Source organism: Podarcis bocagei (assembly GCF_964188305.1).
Source record: "Podarcis bocagei genome assembly, chromosome: 7".
Taxonomy (NCBI): Eukaryota; Metazoa; Chordata; class Lepidosauria; order Squamata; family Lacertidae; genus Podarcis; species Podarcis bocagei.
The window spans coordinates 9,837,375-9,861,688 of NC_138132.1; the positions used below are offsets into that span (position 1 = coordinate 9,837,375).

A 24,314-nucleotide genomic window follows, 5' to 3' on the forward strand; every position below is an offset into this window, starting at 1 on the left:
CCTGTGAATAAACAAGAGCTGTTTGAAAAATTGCTGTGTTGTCTGATATGTTCACTCACAACTTAACAGCGCTCATCTCGCTTTAAAGGCTGAGGGAGCTGGCATTTGTCCGCAGACAGTTTTTGGGGTCATGTGGCCAGCATGACTAAGCTGCTTCTGGCGCAATGGAACACCAAACCAGAGCAGCGCACGGAAATGCCATTTACCTTCCCGCCGCAGCGGTACCTATTTATCTACTTGTACTGGTATGCTTTCAAACTGCTAGGTTGGCAGGAGCTGGGACAGAGCAACAGGAGCTCACCCCGTCACGGGGATTAGAACCACCAACCTTTCTGATCAGCAAGCCCAAGAGGCTCAGTGGTTTAGACCACAGCACCACCTGTGTCGCGAGAGTTGTTAGGAGACTCGTATTCCCCTCACAGAGCTCAGAGTGGTTTAACAATCAATCCCTCTTCACAGGGAACTCTGGGAATTGTAGTTCTGTCAGGGGAATAGGGGGCCTCCTAACAACTCTCAGCCGGGAGTTCGAAATTTGCCAGGCACTAGGCGCATTTTGCACCCGGCTATCAGCCACTTGCGACCAAGCGAAGATGCCCAGGCACCAGGATGGTGCGGGCCTGACATCTCCACCATCTGGAGATGCCTGCCTGGGGATCTTTGGATCTTGACTGTTTTCAGCAACACATCCTGCAGAATTCTGTCTGCACAATCAGATTGAATTTCAGGAACCAAAAAGTCACATTGAAAAATACAACTTTTGAACCGCCTGGCCCCAAAATGGCAACTAGGCATTCCATTTTGGGTGACTGCAGCCCTGGTTTAAGGAGCCATTTGGTACCTAGCTTATATATCTGAGTTCCTAACACTGCTCTCAGCACCCTTAAAAAACTACACTTCCCAGGTTTCTCTGGGGGAAATCGTGACTATTTAAAGCGGTATCATAGTGGTTTAAATGTATTTGGCTCTAAAAGTTTTGTCCAGGCCCAAACAGAGAAATTTCTGCTGCCTCAAGCAAAGGGCATGATCCAGAATGCCTTCATTCCAGGTACAGAAGCTGACCTGACTGGGTTGGCAGCTGAGTCTTACTTCAGTATCTCCACATCTGGCGCGCAAGCACATCTGGAGGTCATTGCATTGAAAGTACCTGGGCCGTACATCCACTCCTTACAGCGTCTTAGCTGGAACCCAGGAAAGGAAGGTTGCATCTCCCCCAAAGATAAACTTTGCTGTGTTTCCTGAGAAAATAAGCACTGCTTAGTTTCTTCTAGGAAGGAAAAGAGCTGTACTGATCCCGTGCAACATCTGCGTAACAGCTGCAAAAAATTATTGTAGCTACTAATTCTTTTAACTGGAGATGTCAGGTATTGAACTCGGCACCAAATATACGGCACCATTTGAGTTTCCCTGTATCTCCCCCAACCCACTCCTTGGAAACAAAATCTACTTCCAAATTTATCCTTTTTTTTACAGGAATGTTTTATTCATAAGCAAAATATATCACAGAGCATTCTCTCAATCTCTCTCTTTCGCTCTCTCTTTTACTAAAACAGACCTTGCCCTGAGAGGAAATGTGTTTGTAGAAAAGACAGTGCGTGGGGGGAAAATAACATTTCATATATAGCATTTTCTTTTTTTAAAAAAATTATATACATTAATATATATATATATATATATAAACATTTCATTAATAAGAATCTCTAGGGCAGGGGGAATAGCTGACTGTTCTGCATACACTTCAGTGCAGGAGGCAGGGAGTGAGAAAAGCCTTTGATCTGAACATAAGTCACACTTGGTGGCCAAGAAAAATTGTGGGAGTCGAGGGAACCAAAACCCTACAGAGCCTTTTGCAGAAAAGCTTTTTTGCCCCCAGAAAGTCCTGCCTTTTCTGTCCCAATCCAAAGAGGAGACAGATGGCTATCAATGTGCTTCAGCAAGCAGAACGGAAAACATGGTTTCACCACGCCTGAAAGGTGGCCACCAAATTGAGTCAGAAGGTGATGAGCAGTTTCTTCAAAAAGAGGAGAAATGTTTCTATAGGGTGGTAGTGTGTCCCTCAAATGGAAAGGCAGGGAACCCCGTTAGAAGGGGAGTCTGCCATGCAGCTTTAAAAGAGCAGGAGACAGGAGGGGACAAAGCCTCCAACATTTCTCCGATGAAAATAGGGACATCCTAAGGAAAAGCGAGATGAGCACCGCAACCCCAGAGTCAGTCACGACTGAACCTAATGGTCAGGGGTCCCTTTACCTTTACTTTAAGGAAAAGCAGGACATTCCGGGATCAGATCAGAAACCGGGACAGCTTCTGTACATCTGGGATGTCCCTGGAAAACAGGGACACTTGGAGGGTCTGAGAGGAGTGTGGGACCCTTCCTCTACCAGTTGCTCCTCCCTACCCGACTCCAAACTTCCCCCCTGGATGGTCGGAAGTGAAATCAGCCACCCCAGACAACATGGCTGGGTGAGGGTGGTCCATCTCAAGGGCAGTGACAGGAGAGGGAAAGGCTCAGCTCCCCTCTCCCACCTGCTCTACCCTGACATAACCCCAGGGGCAGCCAAAATGGTGGCCTCCAGAATTTGCTGTACTCCAACTCGCATCAGCCGCAGTCTACATAGCCAGTGGTGACGGGAGTTGCAGTCCACAACATCTGGAGGGCTGTTTGTGCCCTAAGCTAGCCCCCTTTATGGAAGACTGGTGTAAGAAACGGACCCCACTGCTATGAGGCCTACGGACAAGATGGCGCCATTCCAGTGTATGACTCCACTTCCGGGTTAGTCCTCCTTATGCCTTGAGGCTACAGGTAGAGGCAGGGATTAAGAGCTGCTTGCAAGCTTATTCAGTTTAGCATAGGCTTGGTAGCTTCAAAAAAAAAGAGAAAAAGAAATCCAACGGAAGAACTGAAGAATAAAAAACTGCTCCCCCAAGGAGATGTTTCTGTGATAACACAAGCCTACCAAGCCAGTGCATTTCACCCAAAATTGCACCTAAATCCTGGGGAGAATATTGTTAAGTGTGAATACATGGTGAACATGCGAACTAGGGCAGCTTCACTGTTTGGCGTCTGCATGTTTTGATTTGCTCCAAGCACAATGGGGCTTGTGGGGTAAGCTGGCCTTTCTGCAAAGCGCTGCTGCTGTTGCAAACTGCAGGGAACGACGCATGGACTGTGCAGAACAAAATCAGTAACGAAATGTGCATTTATTGTGCAAATAAAAATCACTGTGCGGAAAGGCCTTCAGTTTAAGGCTGGAGCCAGGCAACAGGTTTCAAGAGAGCCGAAAGTGGTTCAAAGGACAGTTCTTTTGTGACACCGGTTCTTCTGACCGAACAGGTACGGCAGGTTGTGAAACAGGAAAGCCTGCAAAACCTGTTTAAGCAAAAGTGCAAGTCGGATGAGCGTGTATAGCATGAACATTTGTCTTTTTCTTTTTGTCACCCATCTTCAGCTCTCAGGAAAAGCTGGGAAATGTTTCCAGCCCAAGTGACCGTGAACATGCAATAAGAAATTGCCAAAACATGCATTCAGTTTACCACCTCCCTAGTCTGGCTTTCATGGCTGGGAGGTAGCCAGAAAAAAATGAACCATTATGGTGTGATTACTGTTGTGAGCAGTTGCACCCATCCATGTTAGATAGAGAAAGCTACCATTATGTCCAAAACAGAATTTGTGAATTCCCTCTAAATTGCATGTGACTGGTGGGAGCTTCAGAGACTGTGTTCCCAGATGAAAATATCATTAATCAAGGCACTCTGCAGCTGGCAGGTCTGATTTATGGAGTGTCATTGAACTGATGGAGAGCTGGGACTTGCCCTCTGAAATATGGAGTTGTCTTCTCCTTCAGTGGAGCTGTGATGTTTCGGGGGGAAAGTGATTACTGGCAATTGTGGGCATGTGCACTGGTGCAAAGAGGCACTAGCAAAAAGGAGCATACGAGTAGCTAATTCTGTTTGGACAATCTCCACTTATTTCCCTGGGTTTTCCCCCACAGGATTCTCATACAAGCCCCAGTGAAATGAAAGAAGGTTGGAGACAAGGAATCCTACTCTGATCGCACTCACTAATATTGTCTATTTCACATCCAGAGGCCATTGGTGATCATAGCCTGCTGATGATGCTGCTTTAGACGTCTGAATAACTCGGGAAATTCTTGTCCAGATGTTTGCTCCAAGTGGCAGATGGGTTGGTTGTGATCAGACAGGGTTTGTAACATCTGCACGATGGGCAGGCATCCAGCAGGTAGAGTTTTCCCCAGCAGAGAGATGTGGGAATGGGGGAAAGGTATACTTGTTGAGTTTCTGCCTGCATCGGTGAAAGGCAAAGAGTCTTTGAGGGGTGGGGAGAAGATGGCAACCTTCATATTTCTAGTAAAGTAAGCTAAACTCACTGCTACCAGGGAAGCTCTGGTCTAGCTAGGTGTGAAGACTTGAAGGCCAATTTGTTCCCTTTTCCCATCTCAAATGTGCTATAAAAATATACCTTCGGACCCCCGCTCTGAGACGCCCACCTGGGTATGGCTTCAGTGCCCTGTGGGATCTTTGCCCCCAGGGCAAACGGGTTCCCAGAGGATTGGGCTGCGCGACTCAGCTATGGCTGATCAGACGTCCCCCAGTAACCTGTTGAGGAGAATTTGGTGCTGTGTGGACAGGGTGACTTGGTCTGTCGGGCTGAAACCTGCACCAAAATTAACCTCCGGGATCAGATTTAAAAACTAGGGCTGGCTCCCAAGAAGCAATAGCGACTTTGTTTAAAGAAGTGTGCATCTGTGCACAAACTGAGTACATTTCCCTTGTTGCAGCTCCTTCAGACGGGAGCCCTCCAGAACCTCTGTTTAATTCATCTCCACCGGCCTAAATGCGACCTCGGAGACATGGCAGTGAAACAGCTGGTAGTAAAATAAGGAGGGGGGAAGGACTAAGTATGTACCGCTTTCAGATGGCTGCAATTAGGACCGACACCTCCCCCTCCCCCCCGTTTTGGTTAATGCGCCCTGCTCCCCTTTAACAGCACACAAACAGAGCAGCCGGGCTTTTCTTTCCTTCATAGCAAATCTATGCTCCGCCGGCTCAGCAGCTGTGTGCCAGGCCCAACACGAAAAAGGCAGGAGCTGGCCCACACAAACACAGAATAACCTTAGTACCATTGGCAATGGCTCGTCCCCACCTGCCCCGCTGAATCGGAGGGAATGCCGACTAGGTTTTCTCAGGACTGACATTCACTCCGATTTGGCCGAAGAGCAGGTTTCCCGGGGGAAAGCAAGTTAAAATCGCTCAGATTCGTGCCTTCTAGGCCTGGGGCAAGCAGGAGCGTGGACGAGACCTCGGTGTTAGCAAGCTAAATTTCATAGAATCATAGAGTTGGAAGAGACCACAAGGGCCATCGAGTCCAACCCCCTGCCAAGCAGGAAACACCATCAGAGCACTCCTGACATATGGTTGTCAAGCCTCTGCTTAAAGAAAATTTGGACCACGGAGTTGCGAACGGGGGACAGGAGGTCAAATTGCTAAGGTACCTTCAACGTGAGGAGGGGAAAAGGGCGCAGCTGCCGGTCCTGTCGGGTTCCCCACTGTGTTCCCCACCTCCCCCTGGCCCCTGTAACCTGAGATGGACTCCCCCCTTCTGCCAACACCATTGTCTAGAGTACATATCTGGCCTCAGGCTGGTGGTGTGGAGCATGACTGTCAACGCATGTACAGCCGTGAGACATACTCAGAGACGGGTCAGTCCAAACTCCCCCCTGGAGGGGGTTGATGGGGAGGGAAGACCCTTGTGGCAAAAGCAGGGCAGTGGCTCATTTTGGGAGAGGAGGAGGGTGCGCCTCAGCTAGTGGAGTCCTCCATGAACCCCTCTCCTCAGAGACAGGAGTCGTCTTCCAAAGCTTGCAGGGACTGCACCAGTTGGGCCGCTTGCAACCTCCCCCCTCCCCTCCCCGGCCACAACGAATAAGTCGCCTGGTCCCGTTCAGGCCCCTTCCTCAGTGGCGGCGCAGCTGGGGGCGTCCGTCAGTAGCCGGCTGCTCTCGTGAGGGGTGGGGCACATGACGTAGCGGCCCATGCCCTGGGGCTGGTGGACATCGGCCGCCGTCACCGTGGGCTTGAGCGACTGGTTCTCCTTGGCCGGCGCTTCCTCGGGGCCCAGACCCCCGACGGCACCCAGCTCCGCCTCTCCGGGGGCCACGCCGTCGTCCATGTTGACGTAGAGGATCTCTTCCGGGTCCTTGGCCGGAGGGAGGGACTTGAGGATCTTATCCAGCTCTTGGTGCATGATCTCAAAGCTGGGGCGGTCGCGAGGGTTGAGGGCCCAGCAGCTCATCATCAGCTCGTACCTGCGCAGGTCCAAAAGAGATGTTATTTCAAGGGAACGTGGGATACAGCATCCTTGGAAGTTACTTATAAGTGGGTACTTAATCTGCTGGGGATTTTGCCATGCTTCAGAAGGGGAAGGGGAACTCGTTCTCTCTCTTGTTTACATCCCACCTTTTTTACTTCCCCTCCTTAATTTATCCCTGTGAGGTAAAGGTAAAGGTAAAGGGACCCCTGACCATTAGGTCCAGTCACAGACTCTGGGGTTGCGGCGCTCATCTCGCTTTACTGACCGAAGGAGCCGGTGTACAGCTTCCAGGTCATGTGGCCGGCATGACCAAGCCGCTTCTGGCGAAACCAGAGCAGCGCACGGAAATGCTGTTTACCTTCCCGCTGGAGCGGTACCTGCTTATCTACTTGCACTGGTGTGCTTTCGAACTGCTAGGTTGGCAGGAGCAGGGACAGAGCAACGGGAGCTCACCCCGTCGCAGGGATTCGAACTGCTGACCTTCTGATCGGCAAGTCCTAGGCTCTGTGGTTTAACCCACAGCACCACCCGCATCCCTGTGAGGTACATGAGGTTGAAACACAGTGACTGAAGCAAGATCACCCATTCTGAACCATGACATGGGAAGGAGGATTATTGGTTTGTTTTTGTTTTTATTATTATTATGCATTGGGTGGTTTTTTATATTGTATTTTCCTGTTGGGAAACGTCCTGAGATCTACGGGTGAATGGCAGTATACAAATGTAATTTTAATAATAATAATAAGAATAATAAGAATAAGAAGAATAAATGACTCAGCAGGGATTCAAACCATGGTCTCTGAAATCCTAGACCAACACTGTAGCCCAAACTTAGGTTTCTCCAGCTGTTTCCAACTCACTGCGAGTTACAGGGAACCAGGGAGAAGGCCTTCTCGGTGGTGGCCTCTGCCCTGTGGAACGCCCTGCCATCAGATGTCAAGGAAATAAACAACTATCTGACTTTTAGAAGACATCTGAAGGCAGTCCTGTTTAGGGAAGTTTTTAATGTCCAATGTTTTATTGTATTTTTAGTATTTTGTTGGAAGCCACCCAGAGTGACTGGGGAAACCCAGCCAGATGGACGGGGTATAAATAATAAATTTATTATTATTATTATTATTATTATTATTATTATTATTATTATTATTATTATTATTATTATTACTATTACTACTACTACAACTCCCATCATCCCTGACCACTGGTCCTGCTAACTAGGGATGATGGGGGTTGTAGTCCAAAAACAGCTGGAGACCTAAGTTTGGTAAAACTCTTCTCTGCTATGTCGTAGCGGCTCCTGATTGTGGATGAGTTCAAGATTAATATCAGAGCTGCTCAGGGACCTTGAAGTTTTGTAACGGAGGCCTTAATTTGAGCTGGGGGGGTGGCAGTGGGTCAACCCTAGGACCCGTTTTCAGTTGCTAGGGTTGTAGGGCGAAAAAATTGAATTTGCTTGCCCGCTGAGTGAGCATAGTCACATTCCTAAGGCTGAGAGAGCCAGTGGTAGGACGTCATGAAATAATTTTTTGCAACGATACAGCCCCCTCTACAGTCCAGGCTGACTAATCATAAGGCAGAAAACCTAATCGGCCATGCTGCACAGCATCATGGGAAGATGGAGGAAGGAGACGCCAATTTGAAGAAGCAGTGGTGATGCTTACAGGCCATCCAGGCAGTCGATTGGCTGCTTGAGTCGGTTGCCCTGACGCAGGTAGTCGTAGATCTCACTGTTTTCCACACCTGGGTACGGCGTCTGGCCTCGCGTCGCGATCTCCCACATAGTAACGCCGAACGACCACTGCAGGAAAGGAGTCAGAAAGAGGGAATTAGATGCTGCTGGCCAAGAACAGAATTCAACTTCTCCCATTGGCAGGGGCTGCCTGTCCTGTTTCACCGCCTGAGGCAAAATGGCCGCCCTCCCGCCTCGCTTGCTAGGGTCGTGCGGCGGTGGCTGCTGGCGAGATTTTGTGAGATCTCGCCAGAGACCGCTGCTGCTGCTTCACCTCACTTCTCTGGCAGTAGGGGTGAGCGTGACGGGTGACTCAGTCTGCCTCACGGGCAGGCCAGCTCTGTCCATTGGTAGACAGGAACAGAAGCCAATTTAGAAGGACACAGAAGCTGGTCTTCTCATTGGCCTGTTCAGGAGGAGGGTGGGATCAAAGGCTTCCCCAATTGGCTGCTCACCACGTCGCTCTTGATGGTGTAAACGCGGTCGGCCAGACTCTCAATGGCGATCCACTTGACAGGCATTTTGGAGATACGGCCTTGCCGGTAATAATCGCCGTTGTAGATTTTCTTAGAGAGGCCAAAGTCAGCCACACAAGCTGTCATGCTCTCGTTCAGCCTGTTGAACGAGATTGTCAAAAGAGATTGTCAAAAGCCACTAATCTGGGCATCCTTGAAATCCCCTCTTCCATCATCTCTTGCGTCACACAAACTCACATGCAATTGCGGGCGGCGAGATCACGGTGTATGAAGTTCTTGCTACTGAGATACTCCATCCCGCTAGCAATGTCCGTCATGAATTTGACCAGCGTCTGTGTGGGCAGGTACTGGAAGATGAGGAAAGCACAACGATCAGACACACACAGTGGGTGCGCTGCAGGCACCTCAAAGTTTAGCTCTCTTTCCCCTGCAAGAGGAGAAGCGCACTGGACTCCTGTTTGGAGGACCCAGGATCCAGCGGGCTCCCTCTGCACCTTCCCTTTGTCCCCCTCTAGTGGTCATTCTCTGTGTTACAGTTCATTCATTCATTCATTAAACCGCCATATTGCTCCATAGCAAAGCTCTTGGAGAGGCTCGTATTGAAACAGAAAACCAAAACAAGCCTAGCAATAAAATGTATAAAAAGCACTTTATAGGCATACTGAAAAATAAAACACAGGCAAGGATTAAAATTCCCCAGTTAAAAACCCTAGTTCAAATAAAAGGAAACCAGCCCTCCCGATTTCAGGCCAAGAGGCCTGACATTTGATTCCCATACTCTCCAACAACTCAATGGCAAAATCTGGGACACAATCTTCCAGAATGCTATCTTCCCTTTTTTTCTTGCGAGAGAACGGCAGACATCTTGGATGCCATGATCTTGTGCGATTTTGCACCGCAATTCCCTCCAGTGCTTTTTTCGGGAACGGCACGCAATAACACATGTTTTGGGGTGCCATGTGACACTGTGGTCCTGAAAAAGCACTTTTCTGAGGGTGGGGGGGGGGATTGAGGTCCAAAATCATCACAGCGTCCAAAGTGGCGCCGTTCTCTCATGAGAAAAAACCCAAGATGTCTCAATTTTTCCAGGACACCTGTGCGGTATGGATTCCCCGCAACGGAGATCTCACGGGGCGACGCTACATACCACCGGGCTCTCGCCAAGCCGGGAGTACAACAGGAAGCTGTGCAGGTCTCCATGTTTCATAAAGGGCAGGATGACAACCGGGGAGGGGTATCCTTCGCTCTCTGTGTTCTGCAGGCAAACTCCTGAGGGAAGAGAAAGAGTGTGAGTTTCTCAGTGGGCAACAGACAAGACATGAGGATCAATGGCCAACAAGGACCACAGGAGGAGAGGGTGCCCGTGTGGTCGGGTCTTGCTTGTGGGTTTCTCACAGGCGCTGGGTTGGCCCACATCTCCTGATGTTCTTACATTCTTCACTCTTTCTCCCTCAGCTTGTGGCAAGTTGTGCAGGCCAGGCCGTGCCACATGTGTACAACTTGAGAGAACCACAGAACCTGTGATTCTCACGGTCCTGTATACCTGAAGGAGCGTCTCCACCCCCATCACAGATAGGTAGCCATGTTGGTCTGCCATAGTCAAAATAAAAAATTCCTTCCAGTAGCACCTTAAAGACCAACTAAGTTAGTTCTTGGTATGAGATTTCAACAGGCTCATCTCAGCTATCTGCCAATCTCCCATTCCCACCACCCTTCTGAGTAATACCCCTCCCCACCTTCTCACTATATAGAAGGGTCTGGCAACTTCTGTTTCAGTGTATCTGAAGAAGTGTGCATGCACACGAAAGATCATATCAAGAACTAACTTAGTTGGTCTTTAAGGTGCTACTGGAAGGAATTTTTTATTTCCACCCCCATCGTTCAGCCCGGACACTGAGATCCAGCACCGAAGGCCTTCTGGTGGTTCCCTCATTGCAAGAAGTGAGGTTACAGGGAACCAGACAGAGGGCACGCCCTGTGGAACGCCCTCCCTTCAGATGTGAAGGAAATAAGCAGCTATCCTATCTTTAAAAGACATCTGAAGGCAGCCCTGTTTAGGGAAGTTTTTAATATTTAACGCTGCATTGTTTTTAACGCTCGATTGGGAGCCGCCCAGAGTGGCTGGGGAAACTCAGCCAGCTGGGCGGGGTATAAATAATAAATTATTATTATTAACCATAGACTTGGAAGTGACACCAAAGGTCATCGAAGTCCAAGCCCCTGCAATGCAGGAATCTCAGCTAAAGCATCCGCGACAGATGGCCATCCAACCTCTGCTTAAAGACCTCCAAGGAAGGACAGTCCACCACCTCCCAAGGGAGACCATTCCACTGCTGAATGGCTCTTTACTCTTCCTGAATTCTTACTGTTTCCTGCATTTCAGGGTCTTGGACCAGATGGACCTTCCAACTCTACAATTCTATAATTCTAAAGAGTGAGAGAGGTGAAAAAAAGAAGACATGGAGGGGGGGAGCGTCCCCTCTCAAACTTGCACACCATCTGGAAGCCCCCTCCCCATGTCCCACACCTGCCCCCAACCCCCAAAAGTCTTTGCCCGTGAGAACATCCTCTTACCCGACAGGACGCTCTCTTGGTGCGCCTTGTGCCTGAAAGTTATTTTTACTGTGTTCCTCCTTAATGTGAACCAGAGAGGGAGAAGGGGCTGTTGGGCGAGTCGCAAACTAGCATCAGCTGAGCTTCCACCCACCCCCTCTGTGGACTGTCAGAGCTCCCAGCATCCTTGCCAACATCTGTTTTCCCAAGAAGTCTTTTTTCCCTCCGCCCCCGCACTTGGAGTCCTGTTCCCTGGGGATGATGCGTCCATTCTGCCTGCCTGCCTCCCCCCGCAACCACCATCCAAAGGCCGCTTCCTCTCTTCCGGTTTTTCCCAGGCTACAGCTTGTGGAATCTGCCCTAAATGGAATGGCCGAGTGTGCTATTTCTCGGGACGGCTATAATAATAATAATAATAATAATAATAATAATAATAATAATAATAATAATAATAATATATCCTGCCCATCTGACTGGTTTGCCCCAGCCACTCCAGGCAGCATCCAACAAAGTACAGTGGTACCTTGGGTTACACACGCTTCAGGTTACAGACGCTTCAGGTTACAGACTCCGCTAACCCAGAAAATGTACCTTGGGTTAAGAACTTTGCTTCAGGATGAGAACAGAAATTGTGCAGTGGCAGCGCAAGGCCCCATTAGCTAAAGTGGTGCTTCAGGTTAAGAAGAGTTTCAGGTTAAGAACGGACCCCCGGAACGAATTAAGTTCTTAACCCGAGGTACCACTGTATTAAAGAAAAACATAGCGAAACACCAGACATTAAAAACTTCCCAACCCAGGGCTGTCCTCGATATCTACGGAAAGTCATATAATTGTTTACCTCCTTGACATCTGACGGGAGGGCGTTCCACAGGGAAGGCGCCACTACCAAGAAGGCCCTCTGCCCGGTTCCCTGTAACCTCACTTCTTGCAGGGAGGGAACCGGCAGAAGGCCCTCGGAGCTGGGCCTCAGCATATAAGCCCTGGCTAGCAATGGCTACCAGCCGCGACAGCTATGCTTTGCCTCCACAGAGGCCGCAATGCTTCCAAATATATTCTGCTGGAAGTCACAGGAGGGGGAAAGAGCTCTCGTGTTTGAGTCCCACTTGTGGGTTTCCCAGAGGCATCTGGGTGGCCGCTGTGAGTGCAGGATGATGGGTCACTGGCCTGATCCAGAAGGACAATTCTCATGTTCTTATGTGGATCTGATTCTTCAGGCTACACACCAAAAAACCTAGCCCAGGCATCATATGTCGGGCAGAAGAATCAATGGCTTAATGTCCCAGAATGCTCTGGGGCAGTGGTGTTATGTACTGAAGTTCTCACTCTGGGCCAGCAGGGGGGATACTGTAGATAGTTATGAAAATAAGGGATTGAAAGTGACGTTCAGGGATTGGACAGTTTTAGAAAATTGTTACAGTTACGTTGTACTGGAGCTCTATATAAGCAGGCTGCCTGAACCCTTCAGTTCAGTTCTGTCCTGGCCTGTGAATAAACAAGAGCTGTTTGAAGAATCGCTGTGTCGTCTGATATGTTCACCCACAACTTAACAAGTACCACACACAACCTGGAGGAACTTAAGGGTAATGATAGCGGAGAGGGTGAGTGGGGGTAACTCATAAGTTCTCCCCCACCTCACTGCTGAAAGTATTAACTCTTCACGTGCCGTGGCTAAGAAGAGGCGCATGCACACACATAACTCACCAATCAGTTTCATGACGTTAGGGTGGTCAAAGTCCTTCATGCAGACAGCTTCACTGAGGAAATCCTCCATCTCGCTGCGGGTGCAGATGGCAACTGTGAGGAGGAAAAGTAAGGTTGGTGGCATGAGATGGGCTTTGAGAACATGCCAGGGGGTCAGGCAGTGAAAACTGTTTTCCACGCCTGGGTGTTGATGCAGAACGTTGGAAGCGAAGAATGAGAGCGCCTCTGAGCGTATGAAGGGTGTTCAGCCATGTCTGGCGGTGGTATTCAGGTCAAGGGAACATAGGAAATTGCCTTATAGTGAGAATTTTCAAAGGCAAAAGGCAGAGAGGTTTCTATCATGGGTGAGCAGGCCCAATTTACCGCATTTTTCACTCTATAAGACGCACCAGACCACAAGACGCACCTAGTTTTTGGAGGAGGAAAACAAGAAAAAAAATATTCTGAATCTCAGAAGCCAGAACAGCAAGAGGGATCGCTGCGCAGTGAAAGCAGCAATCCTTCCTGCTGTTCTGGCTTCTGGGATAGCTGCACAGCCTGCATTCGCCCCATAAGACGCACACACATTTCCCCTTACTTTTTAGGAGGGAAAAAGTGAGTCTTATAGAGCAAAAAATACGGTACGTTGTTTTTTCAATGCAGAAGAAAAGGAGAGAAGGCCTCTGGGCACATGCAGAGTGATGTTTCTTCTTGCTGGTATAATCCCAACCCGCCCCAGGGTGACCAGGATGAAACCACCCCCTCCACCTCCACTGCTACTTACTTTTCATGGTCTTAACGGCAACCTTAAGGACCGCTCCGTCTTGGCTGAGTTGCCCCTCCATGACCGAGCCAAATTCCCCTGCAGAGACAAAGAAGAAGAAGAAGTGGAAAAGGCCTATGAGCAAGTCTGAGAGCGCGGTCGGCAAATGCCAAATCATGCCAGGTAGAAATTGGGAGTAGATCAGCCCAAATGGCCTTCATGTGAGAAAATGCCTGTGATTTTAACCCAGGCTTGAAACAACCTGGTCACCTGCGGCGAACAGAAAACTGCTTCTAGGTAACCAGGCAGAGAAGGGGGGGGGGGTGCCATTATATTTTACTCAGAGTAGACCTATTGAAATGAATGGACCTAACTGAGTCATGTTGTTTCATTTCAGCAGAACTTTGAGCAAAACTTAAATACCCCCCCATATATATATATATTCTCCCCAGTGAATCTTCCTGTGATTAATCTAGTCAGGCCAGCTAGTATACCATTTTTGTTGGCCTGGATTTTTTTCCCTGGAGGCTCCTTTTTAACCGCCGCGCAACTTTGCACTGTCCTGATTTCGTGTAGGAAATATAAACACCCAGAGACGGTGTGGAGCAAACGTTAGGTACTGAGCAGCTCTCGTGTCCAAGAACAAGGAAATCCAGGGGTGGGTGGGAACGTTCCGATAACGCCAAAACCATTTGCGCGCCGTTGGGAAGTCGGCAGCCAATACCCATAAGAGCAAAACCGCAAATATTTATAGATAAGTGAAAACACAGCGTTGGTAACCATGCCTCCCCTTTCAAACCGGGCAGCGTTTACATGGTTCGGGTTATAATTAGCGCGGCGCATCACTGACATGTGGGATGCGATGCCGCCAGATGTGCTGGTGGTGGCAAATGGCCTCAGCTGCTTTAAATTAGAAAGCCAGATAAGGTTTGTGGAGGAGAGAGGTCCAGCAGCAAAAAAATGAAGCCTGCATGTTCAGGTGCAGTGTACCAGACTTCTAGTAGGAAGAGCAGGGACAGCTCTTGATCCAGCAAGTTCTTTTGTATAGGGTGCAAGCCAGAGGATGGGCAGGCGCAGGGCAAAGTCTACCTTTCACCCCCCCCCAAAAAAAGCTGCAAGATGGCAAAAGAGGTCCTTGATCTAAAATACCGTATTTTTCACCCTATAGGGCACACCTAGTTTTTTTTTGGGGGGGGGGAGGATAAAGAAAAAAAAAATTATTTCCCGTCCAGGCACGGGGCTGGGGCGGGGGAAGTCCGAGCTTCCCCAGACCCCAGACTCCAGACCAGGCTGCTATCCGCAAGCCTGGGGAGCCCGACAGGAACTCCCGCCGGGCTCCCCAGGCTTGCGGATAGCTTCCTGAAGCCTGGAGAGCAAGAGGGGTCGGTGCGCACTGACCCCTCTCGCTCTCCAGGCTTCAGCGAAAGCCTGCATTCACCCCATAGGACGCACACACATTTCCCCTTCATTTTTGGAGGGGAAAAAGTGTGTCCTATAGGGCGAAAAATACGGTTTGCAGCTCTATAGAAGTGTCGTGTGGGCTTTGCCCTGGCAGGAGCAGAGGCCTCTGTCTGAATAGGAAACGCAGGCAGGTGGGAAATTCATTTCCCCTGTTTCTCCCGAGGCAGAAGAACATGAGCTATGTAAGGGCTTCAGCAAGCCACGGGAACTCTTGGAAGAGCCGACGGCTGACATTTCGGGACCAGATCAGACTTTCCGTGTCTGACTCACTCAGGCTGCTGCCTTATGAAATATCTGGGGTGTTCTAGGGATAGGCGTAAGACGGGAGATTTGTGGGTTGTTGTTTTTAAAAGGGTTCGTAGCCTGCAAACATTCGCTCAGTGATCCCCCCTCTGTCTCCCAGTTCTCCAAATTTAGCAACAGAATTAGGAGGGAATGCAATGATTGGTAAGGAAGCGAGGAGAACAGCCTTTGAACTAGGGGGCTAGTAATCCATTTCCAACACCGGGCTTCAACCTAGCCAAAAGGGGAGCAAGAACAAACAGCAGAATGCTTCTGAGCATGCGCAGAGTGCCTTTCCTGCTTCCATTGGGGAAAGACCATACCAGCCCACTCCCCCATCTGCAGGGTTTGAGATTAGGGCTTTGTGGGCAGATCAAGTCAAGCTGTGAGCCTCAGGAAGTCTTCCTGTAAGAATGGATCTCTGCAATTTTTTGTGCTAGAGAAAAGTTATACTCCCAGCTGCCAAGGGAAACACAGAACGCTAGAACTGGATGTACTGTTTTACTTAATTCCCCCCAAAACTGGCTGCCAAGCTCTTTCTCTCCCCTGTCCTCCCCTCCCTGCCTTTTCTCAGTTATTAGTTCCTAATAATATTTGCTTCTTGTCACCTCTGTGCTTAGGATCCTGTCTTGATGTTGCCCATAGCACCCTGGTTGATTTTATTTTATGTACAAATAACATTAACTTTGGTTTAAAGGCAGAGAACCATGAACAGAGAGGGCAGAAACTTAATCTATACGTATAAATCGGCATATGCAAATCGGCATCCTTTTCTTTGCATAAGTGGCAGCTGAAGAAAATACAGGTTCTTGTGATGGTGAAAAATCGTTACAACCTCCCACCCTCAGATAGGATACTGTAACCTGGACATCTAAAGTAAGGGTTAGCAACTGGCAGCCATCAGTCTGTATCCAACACCCAGGGAAGGTTGACCTTCCACATGCCAATCTAGAATAAAAAATAAAAAATGGATTTTCTGGAGGTAGAAAAAGTAAGAATTTGCCAGTAAACTGTTTTTAAGAATTAGCCAAAAGGCTAATTCAGACTTGCCCCTGCTCTGTCGCTTTCCCCTGCAGAAACCCGATCAGAGCAAACAGCCCCTCCGATAGTCGTTTGCTTCAATTTATTGCTAAAGAGTGAGTTTCCCCGGGGAAAGCTGCAGGGCAAGGGCAAAACCGCTCGGACCCGTGCCTAGAACGCGCTGGACAAGTGGGAAACCTGTCTTTTGTAAGTCTGGATGGAGCCCCGAGTGTCTCCAGGAAAATTAGTTGCTGAGCTGGGATCTCAGGGGCTTCCTGGCACATATGATGGCTTCAGAAGTGGATTGGGCAGACTCATAAGAGGACAAGGCTGTCGACGGCAACTAACCGCTATGGCTGTGATCTGCTACTTGTGTTGGGAGGCAAAATGCCCTCTGGATGCCTGCTGCTGAGAACCGCTTGTAGGGAGAATGTGATTGGCTTCCCGTTGGGCCACTGTGAGATGAGGTGGTGGGACCAGATGGGTCTTTGTCCTGTTCCAACAGGGCTGTTATGTTCGGACTCTCTGGGGGGATGCTATGGGGAAGGGCTGCAGCCCAAGTGATAGAGCCTCTACGTGGGGCTACCTTTGAAGGTGACCCAGAAACTTCAACTGATCCAGAATGTGGCAGCTAGACTTGTGACTGGGAGCGGCCGCTGAGACCACATAACACCGGTCTTCAAAGACCTACATTGGCTCCCAGTACGTTTCCGGGCACAGTTCAAAGTGTTGGTGCTGACCTTTAAAGCCCTAAACGGCCTCGGTCCAGTATACCTGAAGGAGCGTCTCCATCCCCATCGTTCAGCCCGGATACTGAGGTCCAGCGCCGAGGGCCTTCTAGCGGTTCCCTCACTGCGAGAAGCAAAGTTACAGGGAACCAGGCAGAGGGCCTTCTCGGCAGTGGCACCCACGCTGTGGAACGCCCTCCCACCAGATGTCAACAACTATCTGACTTTTAGAAGACATCTGAAGGCAGCCCTGTTTAAGGAAGCTTTTAATATTTGATGAATTATTGTATTTTAATATTTTGCTGGAACATAGCTGTCAAACGTCCCTTTTTTGGGCGGGAAATTCCCTTATTCCAGCGCCGTTTCCCGCAGCTTCCCGCTGCTATCCCAGATTGTTAGATATCCCGTAGACTGTCCCTGGGACAGGTGAGGCTGCTGATCCCTTATTTTCAAGGCTGCTGATCCCTCATTTTCAAATCTGAAAGTTGACAGCTACCATGTGCTGGAAGCCGCCCAGAGTGGCTGGGGAAACCAATAATAATAATAATAATAATAATAATAATAATAATAATAATAATAATAATAATAATAATAATAATAATAATTTATTATTTATACCCCGCCCATCTGGCTGAGTTTCCCCAGCCACTCTGGGTGGCTCCCAATCAAGTGTTAAAAACAATACAGCGTTACATATTAAAAAAGTCCCTGAACAGGGCTGCCTTAAGATGTCTTCTGAATGTCAGGTAGTTGTTAATCTCTTTGACATCTGATGGGAGGGCATTCCACAGGGTGGGCGCCACTACCGAGAAGGCCCTCTGCCTGGTTCCCTGTAACTTGGCTTCTCGCAGTGAGGGAACCTCCAGAAGGCCCTCGGCACTGGACCTCAGTGTCTGGGCTGAACGATGGAGGTGGAGACGCTCCTTCAGGAGCCAGATAGGCGGGGTATAAATACAGTGGTGCCCCGCAAGACGAACGCCTCGCAAGACGGAAAACCCGCTAGACGAAAGGGTTTTCCGTTTTGGAGGCGCTTCGCAAAACGTATTTCCCTATGGGCTTCCTTCGCAAGACGAAAGCCCATAGGGAAATCTCCGGGACAGCGGGGAAGTGCAGCGCGTCTTCCCCACTGTCCTCGGACCTCCTCCGAAGGCTGGCGGTGGGAGGAGGGCTCTCCGCCCCACCGCCAGGCTTCGGAAGGCTGCTCCAAAGGCTGGCGTCGGGAGGAGGGCTCTCCGCCCCACCGCCAGGCTTCGGAAGGCTGCTCCAAAGGCTGGCGTCGGGAGGAGGGCTCTCCGCCCCACCGCCAGGCTTCGGAAGGCTCCTCCGAAGGCTGGCGGTGGGGCGGAAAGACCTTCTCCCCACGCCAGCCTTCGGATGGCTGTCCTGAAGACTTGCGGTGGGAGGAGGGTTTTCCTTCCCACCGCCAACATTCAGAATGCTGTTCTGAATGTTGGTGGTGGGGAGGAAAAACCCTCCTCCCACCGCAAGCCCCGGGAACAGAGGAGAAGTGCTGCACCCCTTCCCCTCTGTTCCCGTACCTGTCCTGAAGGCTTGCAGTGGGGAGAAAAGCCCTTCTCCGCACCGCCAGCCTGGCAAGCGGTTTCCATAGGAACGCATTAATTGATTTTCAATGCATTCCTATGGGAAACCGTGCTTCGCAAGACGAAAAACTCGCAAGAAGAAAAAACTTGCGGAACGAATTAATTTCGTCTTGCGAGGCACCACTGTAATATATTATTATTATTATTATTAAGCACCTGCTTTTCAAGCAGAAGGTCCCAGGATCAATCCCGCTTGAAACGCGGATGAGCTACTGCTGGTCTGCACAGACAATGCGAAGTGAGATGGACCAGCGGCCTGGCTCTGGGTTAAGCCTGCTTCCTCTGAAGCTGTGCAAGTCAAGTTCCCGCCCTCCCCGTTTCCAGAAAAAGGGCAGCCACAAAAAAGAGAGAGGCACAGGGTGGAAATGTTCAAGGGGGAACACATGTGCCATAGCCAGGGGCCTTTCCACCTCTGCTTTCCATATGCTTCCAAACTAATCCCAGCTGCGCTTAGAGGAAACTTTTTTTGCGGAGCTGAGGCAGAAACTTTGCCAGTCCTCCGACCCAAATGAGCAAAACAGCCCTCCGTCCTTCGGCATTTCTGCAGCAAGAAAACTGAGCCGAAGCGCTTCTGGGCTGTTCGTCCTGCACTTGATGTTATATGTTACTGATTATCCTGGCTACGTTAGAAAACAAGGCCTTGATGTTTAATCAGGAAAGGAAACAAGGGAGTTTGTCCTTGTCCCTCATGCGGCAGTTGATTTCCTTTGTCCTTCGACCGAGAAGAATCCCCCCCCCCCATTGTCCTAGCTGAGTGAAAATCTTCCAGGGTTATCCGGTGATAAAAAACAACAATTCCTAACGATAGTCCTGGTAACTGTTTTCATATCATGTGATTTGGAATTGGGAAACAGGTTCTGGAGCTCAGATGAATTTCTGCTTCGCTTCCCCTACATCGCCCTGCCTTCCAATTCCTGTTTGAGACCCAAAGCTTTTATTTCCTGCTCTAAAGAAACGAGTTTAGGAAGCAACGATTTCAAAGCGTCCTTGTATTCTGTGAGAAATTCCAGTGGCTGGCATAGAATCATTGAACATTCCCGTAAACGCATAGAATTTCAAATTATTACTAGATAAGTCACTGGGATATGGGCTTTTTTTTTTGCCTGGTAATGGCTTTTTCAAAATTTGTGTTACTTTCATTTTTTAAAAAAAGGTTGTGCCTTATGGGCTAACATATTCCTATATATACAGAACATGTCTCCTGAGCTGGGTTCTCAGACTTCTGAAGAAAGAGACATCAGAAACAGTAAGTCCATTTCTGAGGCGGTTCCAATTCTTTGCCTCTCTTAGGTTTGTGGAGTGTGTCACCTCTCAATTCTTATTTTGTTCAGGCCTTACCTTTTCCATGAAATCTTGGGCCTTTCCCAGCTTTTCTCAAACTTTCCCAACTTTCCCCTCCTCGTCTGAAGTTCCACCACCCAGCCCACACACCAGTGATTTGTTCCTCAGGTGGACATGTGTGCAACTACGCATAGTGCCACGATCTGTGGAGATGCACCCCCAAAAAAGAGCAAGGACATCTCAGTCGTTCCAGGCAGACAAGACAGAATGGCAGGGGTAACGCAAGGCAAAAGCCAGCACTTCAAAAGGTTTCAGGACCACAGAGAGTACTCTTAAGCCACAAAGTCCTGGGGCAACCGGCTGGGTTTTGTTACATAGTTAAGTAGTCCCTGACCCCATGAATGCAGCCATTTGACCAGCTAGTACCTTTGGCTGGCTCCTTCAAGGTAACGGGATTTCCAGTTGAAAGGATCTCCCCTGAAAGCTCTCTTGATCCCCTGAGTAGCCTGTGATTGGCTACCACTTTGCCAGTCCTCTAGCATTACCACTTGCCCTGCTAGCTAGGGGTTATTGGAGTCTGATTGTAGCTGGAGACCCAAGTTTCAGAAACCCTTGTAGAGCAGCAGAAGTGTCTCCTTGGGGTTGAAGGGAGAAGAGGCAGGATCTGATGCCTGCAGATGCACATGGGAAAGACTGGGACATGGATCCATCTCCTCTAAGCTCCAGTTGCCAGAGCCCTGTGCCACCAATAAGGACTTATCCACATTTACTTTATGCCCAAGCAGAGGTCCATGCTTTAACACTTTGCATCTGAGTGTTGTTTAGTTTTTTGGCCCAGGGATTTCACTGCAAAAACCTGCTCTATAAAGCTCAATTGGAGCAAACGTCAATTTGGGTATTCTGCAGATTGATGTTTGCTCCTATTGAACTTTATAGAGCAGGTTTTTGCAGGGACGTATCTGGAGCAAAAAGGAAGGTGCTCGAAAACTGAGTTTTAAAGCACGGACCATACTTGAAAAGAGCAGAAGAAAGTTAAGTGTAAAGGTAAAGTACCCTTGAACAGTTAAGTCCAGTCAAAGGCGGCTATGGAGTGTTCATCTCGCTTTCAGGCCGAGGGAACCGGCGTTTGTCCACAGACAGCTTTCCGGGTCATGTGGCCAACATGACTAAACCGCTTCTGGCGCAATGGGACACTGTGATGAGTGCCAGGGCGCATGGAAGCGCTGTTTACTGTCCTGTCACAGTGGTACCTATTTATCTACTTGCACTGGTGTGTTTTCAAACTGCTAGGTTGGCAGAAGCTGGGACAGAGTAATGGGAGCTCACCCTGTTGCGTGGATTTGAACCGCCGACCTTCCAATTAGCAAGTCCAAGAAGCTCAGTGGTTTAGAAGCCCCTAAGTCCTAGTCTAGGGCCATAACACACATCCTTTCCCTCTAAATTGGAGTGCTAACACCAACAGGATGGGAACAGGATACTTTTGACCCTCTCCTCCCCTGAAAGCGTCCTGCTATTTTGTATTCAGCCGGTTGATATAAAATTGTTTTTCGTTTTAGAAGCTTTCTTGCACAGAATAGTGAAATGTTTAAGGGTCAAAAGTACAAGGAGATGTTTTGCACAGAAGGGTCAAAAGTTCAGCCTAGGAATCTGGAACTCAAAGGGAAATAGAAAATTAATCGGAATTCTCTTTTCCTTCAGATTGGCTTAAAGGTTGGAAAGGGAAATGAAAATACTGTACACAAGCTAGAAAACAGCATAGTTTATTGGAGAAGTAGAAGAGTTAGTTGTGGAGTTTGGAGCTGGAGCACGGAAAGAAAGAAAAAGAGATGAAACACTTTAGGAAGGCAGGAAATGTTAGGAGAGCACAGTGGGCATTGCAGCTGAAAGGAAAAGACTCCAAAGGGACCTAGAAGCCGAGGTGAAGGGTGCAAATGGATAATTATTGGCCTGGTTAGGGAGACAGATTAGAATAAGCATAGCTGTTTGCATTTATCTCTGTTTTCTATTTGCTTTTATTGGTAACTACACAAACTGTAAAATTAGCTTGTTTTCTAAAATTAACTTCCCAAGAATTATTTAATGTGCTGCCTTACTAAAACTTGTAAGTGAAAGCATACTTCGTTTTGGAAAAGGTTTGATCTGCAGCTTTGTTATTCGCACCACGTGTAAGTCCCGTACCTGTCTACCAATTAATGTCCAAAAGGTTCAAGAGCTGTTCAATGGAGGCAGCCAGAGAAAAATAAACCCTGTTGCCTCTCCCTGGCCCTTTCTCTAAATCAGAAAGTCCCTAATGCTGTAGTCTCCAGACACATCTGTATGCATTTGTGAAGGAGAAAGTGGTCATCTCAGGCCTGCCTTGGCCTGGAAACTAAGCTGCTGAGGAAAGAAAGGCCTAAGGCAGGGGTCAGCAACCTGTGGCCCATGAGCCACAAGCAGCCCCGAACTGAGCCACTGTGATGGCTGGGATTCGGACTCGGAGGCTGAACCTGAGGAATCCCAGCCTGCACAGGATTCCCCGCCTCCAGAACCAGCTGGGCTGGGGCTGGGGCCTGAGCCTGAAGGGTCCTCACCTGTGCTGGATCCTCAGGTGCAGGCAGCAGCTGAGTCTGCTCTGGCTCCTGAGGTGATGGAGGACCCATTGCCTGCAGGTGCTCCACTCTCAGCCCCGTCAGAGGAAGCTGGGGTTGCTTCTGGGTCTGGTAACCCTCCAGCCTCTCCTGAGCTGCAGAGGCTCAGGGCAGAGAGGCGGAGGGAACCAAGTTCCCGCAGGAGGAGTGCTCGCCTCCAGGCCAGGAAAAGCGAGTCACCAGAGGATCGGGGCCGCCCTATGCCTCGGGGCAGATAAAAGCCGGCCAGCCCCAGTCCCAAGTTGCGGGAGCAACATTGTTGGAAGCCAGTTCCTGCATGCACCCCGTCCTGCCGGAGTTCCTGACCTCACCTGACTCCTTGCCTTGGACCCAGCTTCAGCTTTGACGGACTGCCTCCATACTGCACCCTCGACCTTGGACTGGACTCGGACCTCGCCTCATGGTTAACCCACGGGACCAGCACAGCCACCCACTTAGTGAGTCCCCGCGCACTGTGCTGAACCGGCACAGCGCAGAGCGGGGACTCGCTTCCGCGGCGCCGGAAATCGCGTCCGCGCATGTGCAAACACCGGAAATCACATCTGCGCAGAAATCACGCCTGCGCAGACACGATCTGGCCCACAGGGCGATCTCCGCTGGAGTGAACAGGCTCAGGCAAGGTAAACCTTGCCTACCCCCGGCCTAAGGGCAAGTAGTGTTCAAAATGGCGGCCCACATAGTCATCACTCAGGTGATTGTTGGCTCTGGTTGGCTGCCTATGGCCCTTGGCTTGTTGTTAACCATTCCAATAGGATCCCACTTGGCCTGAGGTCTCTCCCCAACTATGCCTCACTGAGGAGAAGCCTCCATCTTGGAAACAAGTGCCAGTTGACCAGGTTAATGTACCTTCACCGAGGGTTTTCCCCAAGGCCACCTTGTGGCGATCTATCATGACGTCTCGCAGCTTCTCTTTCAGCTCCTCGCTAATGCCCAGGCTGTTCACTGTCACAAGAAAAGGAAAAAAGAGAGAGAAGGTCATGGCACATTATGCACACGCCCATCACGGGCCCACACCTCCAGGTCTCTGTCACAGACCAGGATGTGGGGTTTAAACAGGGGGAGGATAGGAAAGGCAGCCTGATTTCTAAATGTTGTTGGAGAAGGGCTGGGGTGGTTAGTTGTTTGGCCCTTCAAGCTTTCAAAGAACCCTCAACCAATAGGCCAGCCAAGATGCACCAGCCGTTTTCATCTCCGGCTGTTGCTGAGAGCATTTTGCCAGGTCCTGTGTGGCTTCCAGCCTAATTTTCTGATTGTCTGGGAGCCCTATTTAAGCTCTTTCAGCTCAGGTCATTCCCCTCACTTCTGAGCCAGCAAAACAAAGAGTTTTCCAAACCAGAAAGGCCATCCCTTCTTGCTCTCCCCTCCCCTTGCCAGGTGTCTAAGTTTTCTTTTCCAGGGGAGACGTTCCATTCTGTGGTTACTGAACACACAAAGCATCTTCACTGGGCTGTTTTGGGCCCGTTAAATCTTTCATATTTTGTAAACCTTGGCATTCTCCCGAGTATGCAGATACCTTCCTCTTCTTTCTCAGCGGCCCTGTTTTTCATTCAAATCCATTGGCACTCCCTGCCTGAGCTCACTTTTAGAGTGGCTCTTCGGTGAGGCGAGGTGAAGCCATTTGCCTCAGGCAGCAAATCTGACTGCCTCATCGTCCTCTCCATCGCCAGCCCTGCTGGATTTTCGCCCATGACACTGTGGCAGCGCAGGGGTGACGGTATGGGGCAGGATTTGTAGCGGTCACAGCAGTGGCATGGGTGTCATCAGGATGCAGCAAAACGACTTGGGCAG

General features: G+C 49.5%; 1 protein-coding gene across 3 annotated transcripts in view; it reads right to left on the bottom strand.

Moving 5' to 3' along the window:
* Positions 1–5,458: 5,458 nt before the first annotated feature.
* AXL (AXL receptor tyrosine kinase) overlaps positions 5,459–24,314 on the bottom strand; it is a 74,130-nt gene continuing 55,274 nt past the window's right edge. For all 3 annotated transcript variants that reach the window (XM_081200241.1, XM_081200240.1, XM_081200242.1), the window contains 8 exons: positions 23,373–23,468; positions 13,548–13,625; positions 12,785–12,877; positions 9,678–9,799; positions 8,768–8,877; positions 8,510–8,669; positions 7,987–8,123; positions 5,459–6,320 (listed from right to left, as the gene is read on the bottom strand). In XM_081200241.1, coding sequence (XP_081056367.1) covers positions 5,957–6,320; positions 7,987–8,123; positions 8,510–8,669; positions 8,768–8,877; positions 9,678–9,799; positions 12,785–12,877; positions 13,548–13,625; positions 23,373–23,468 — 1,160 coding nt within the window. In that variant the 3' untranslated portion in view covers positions 5,459–5,956. The remainder of the gene's footprint in view (positions 6,321–7,986; positions 8,124–8,509; positions 8,670–8,767; positions 8,878–9,677; positions 9,800–12,784; positions 12,878–13,547; positions 13,626–23,372; positions 23,469–24,314) is intronic.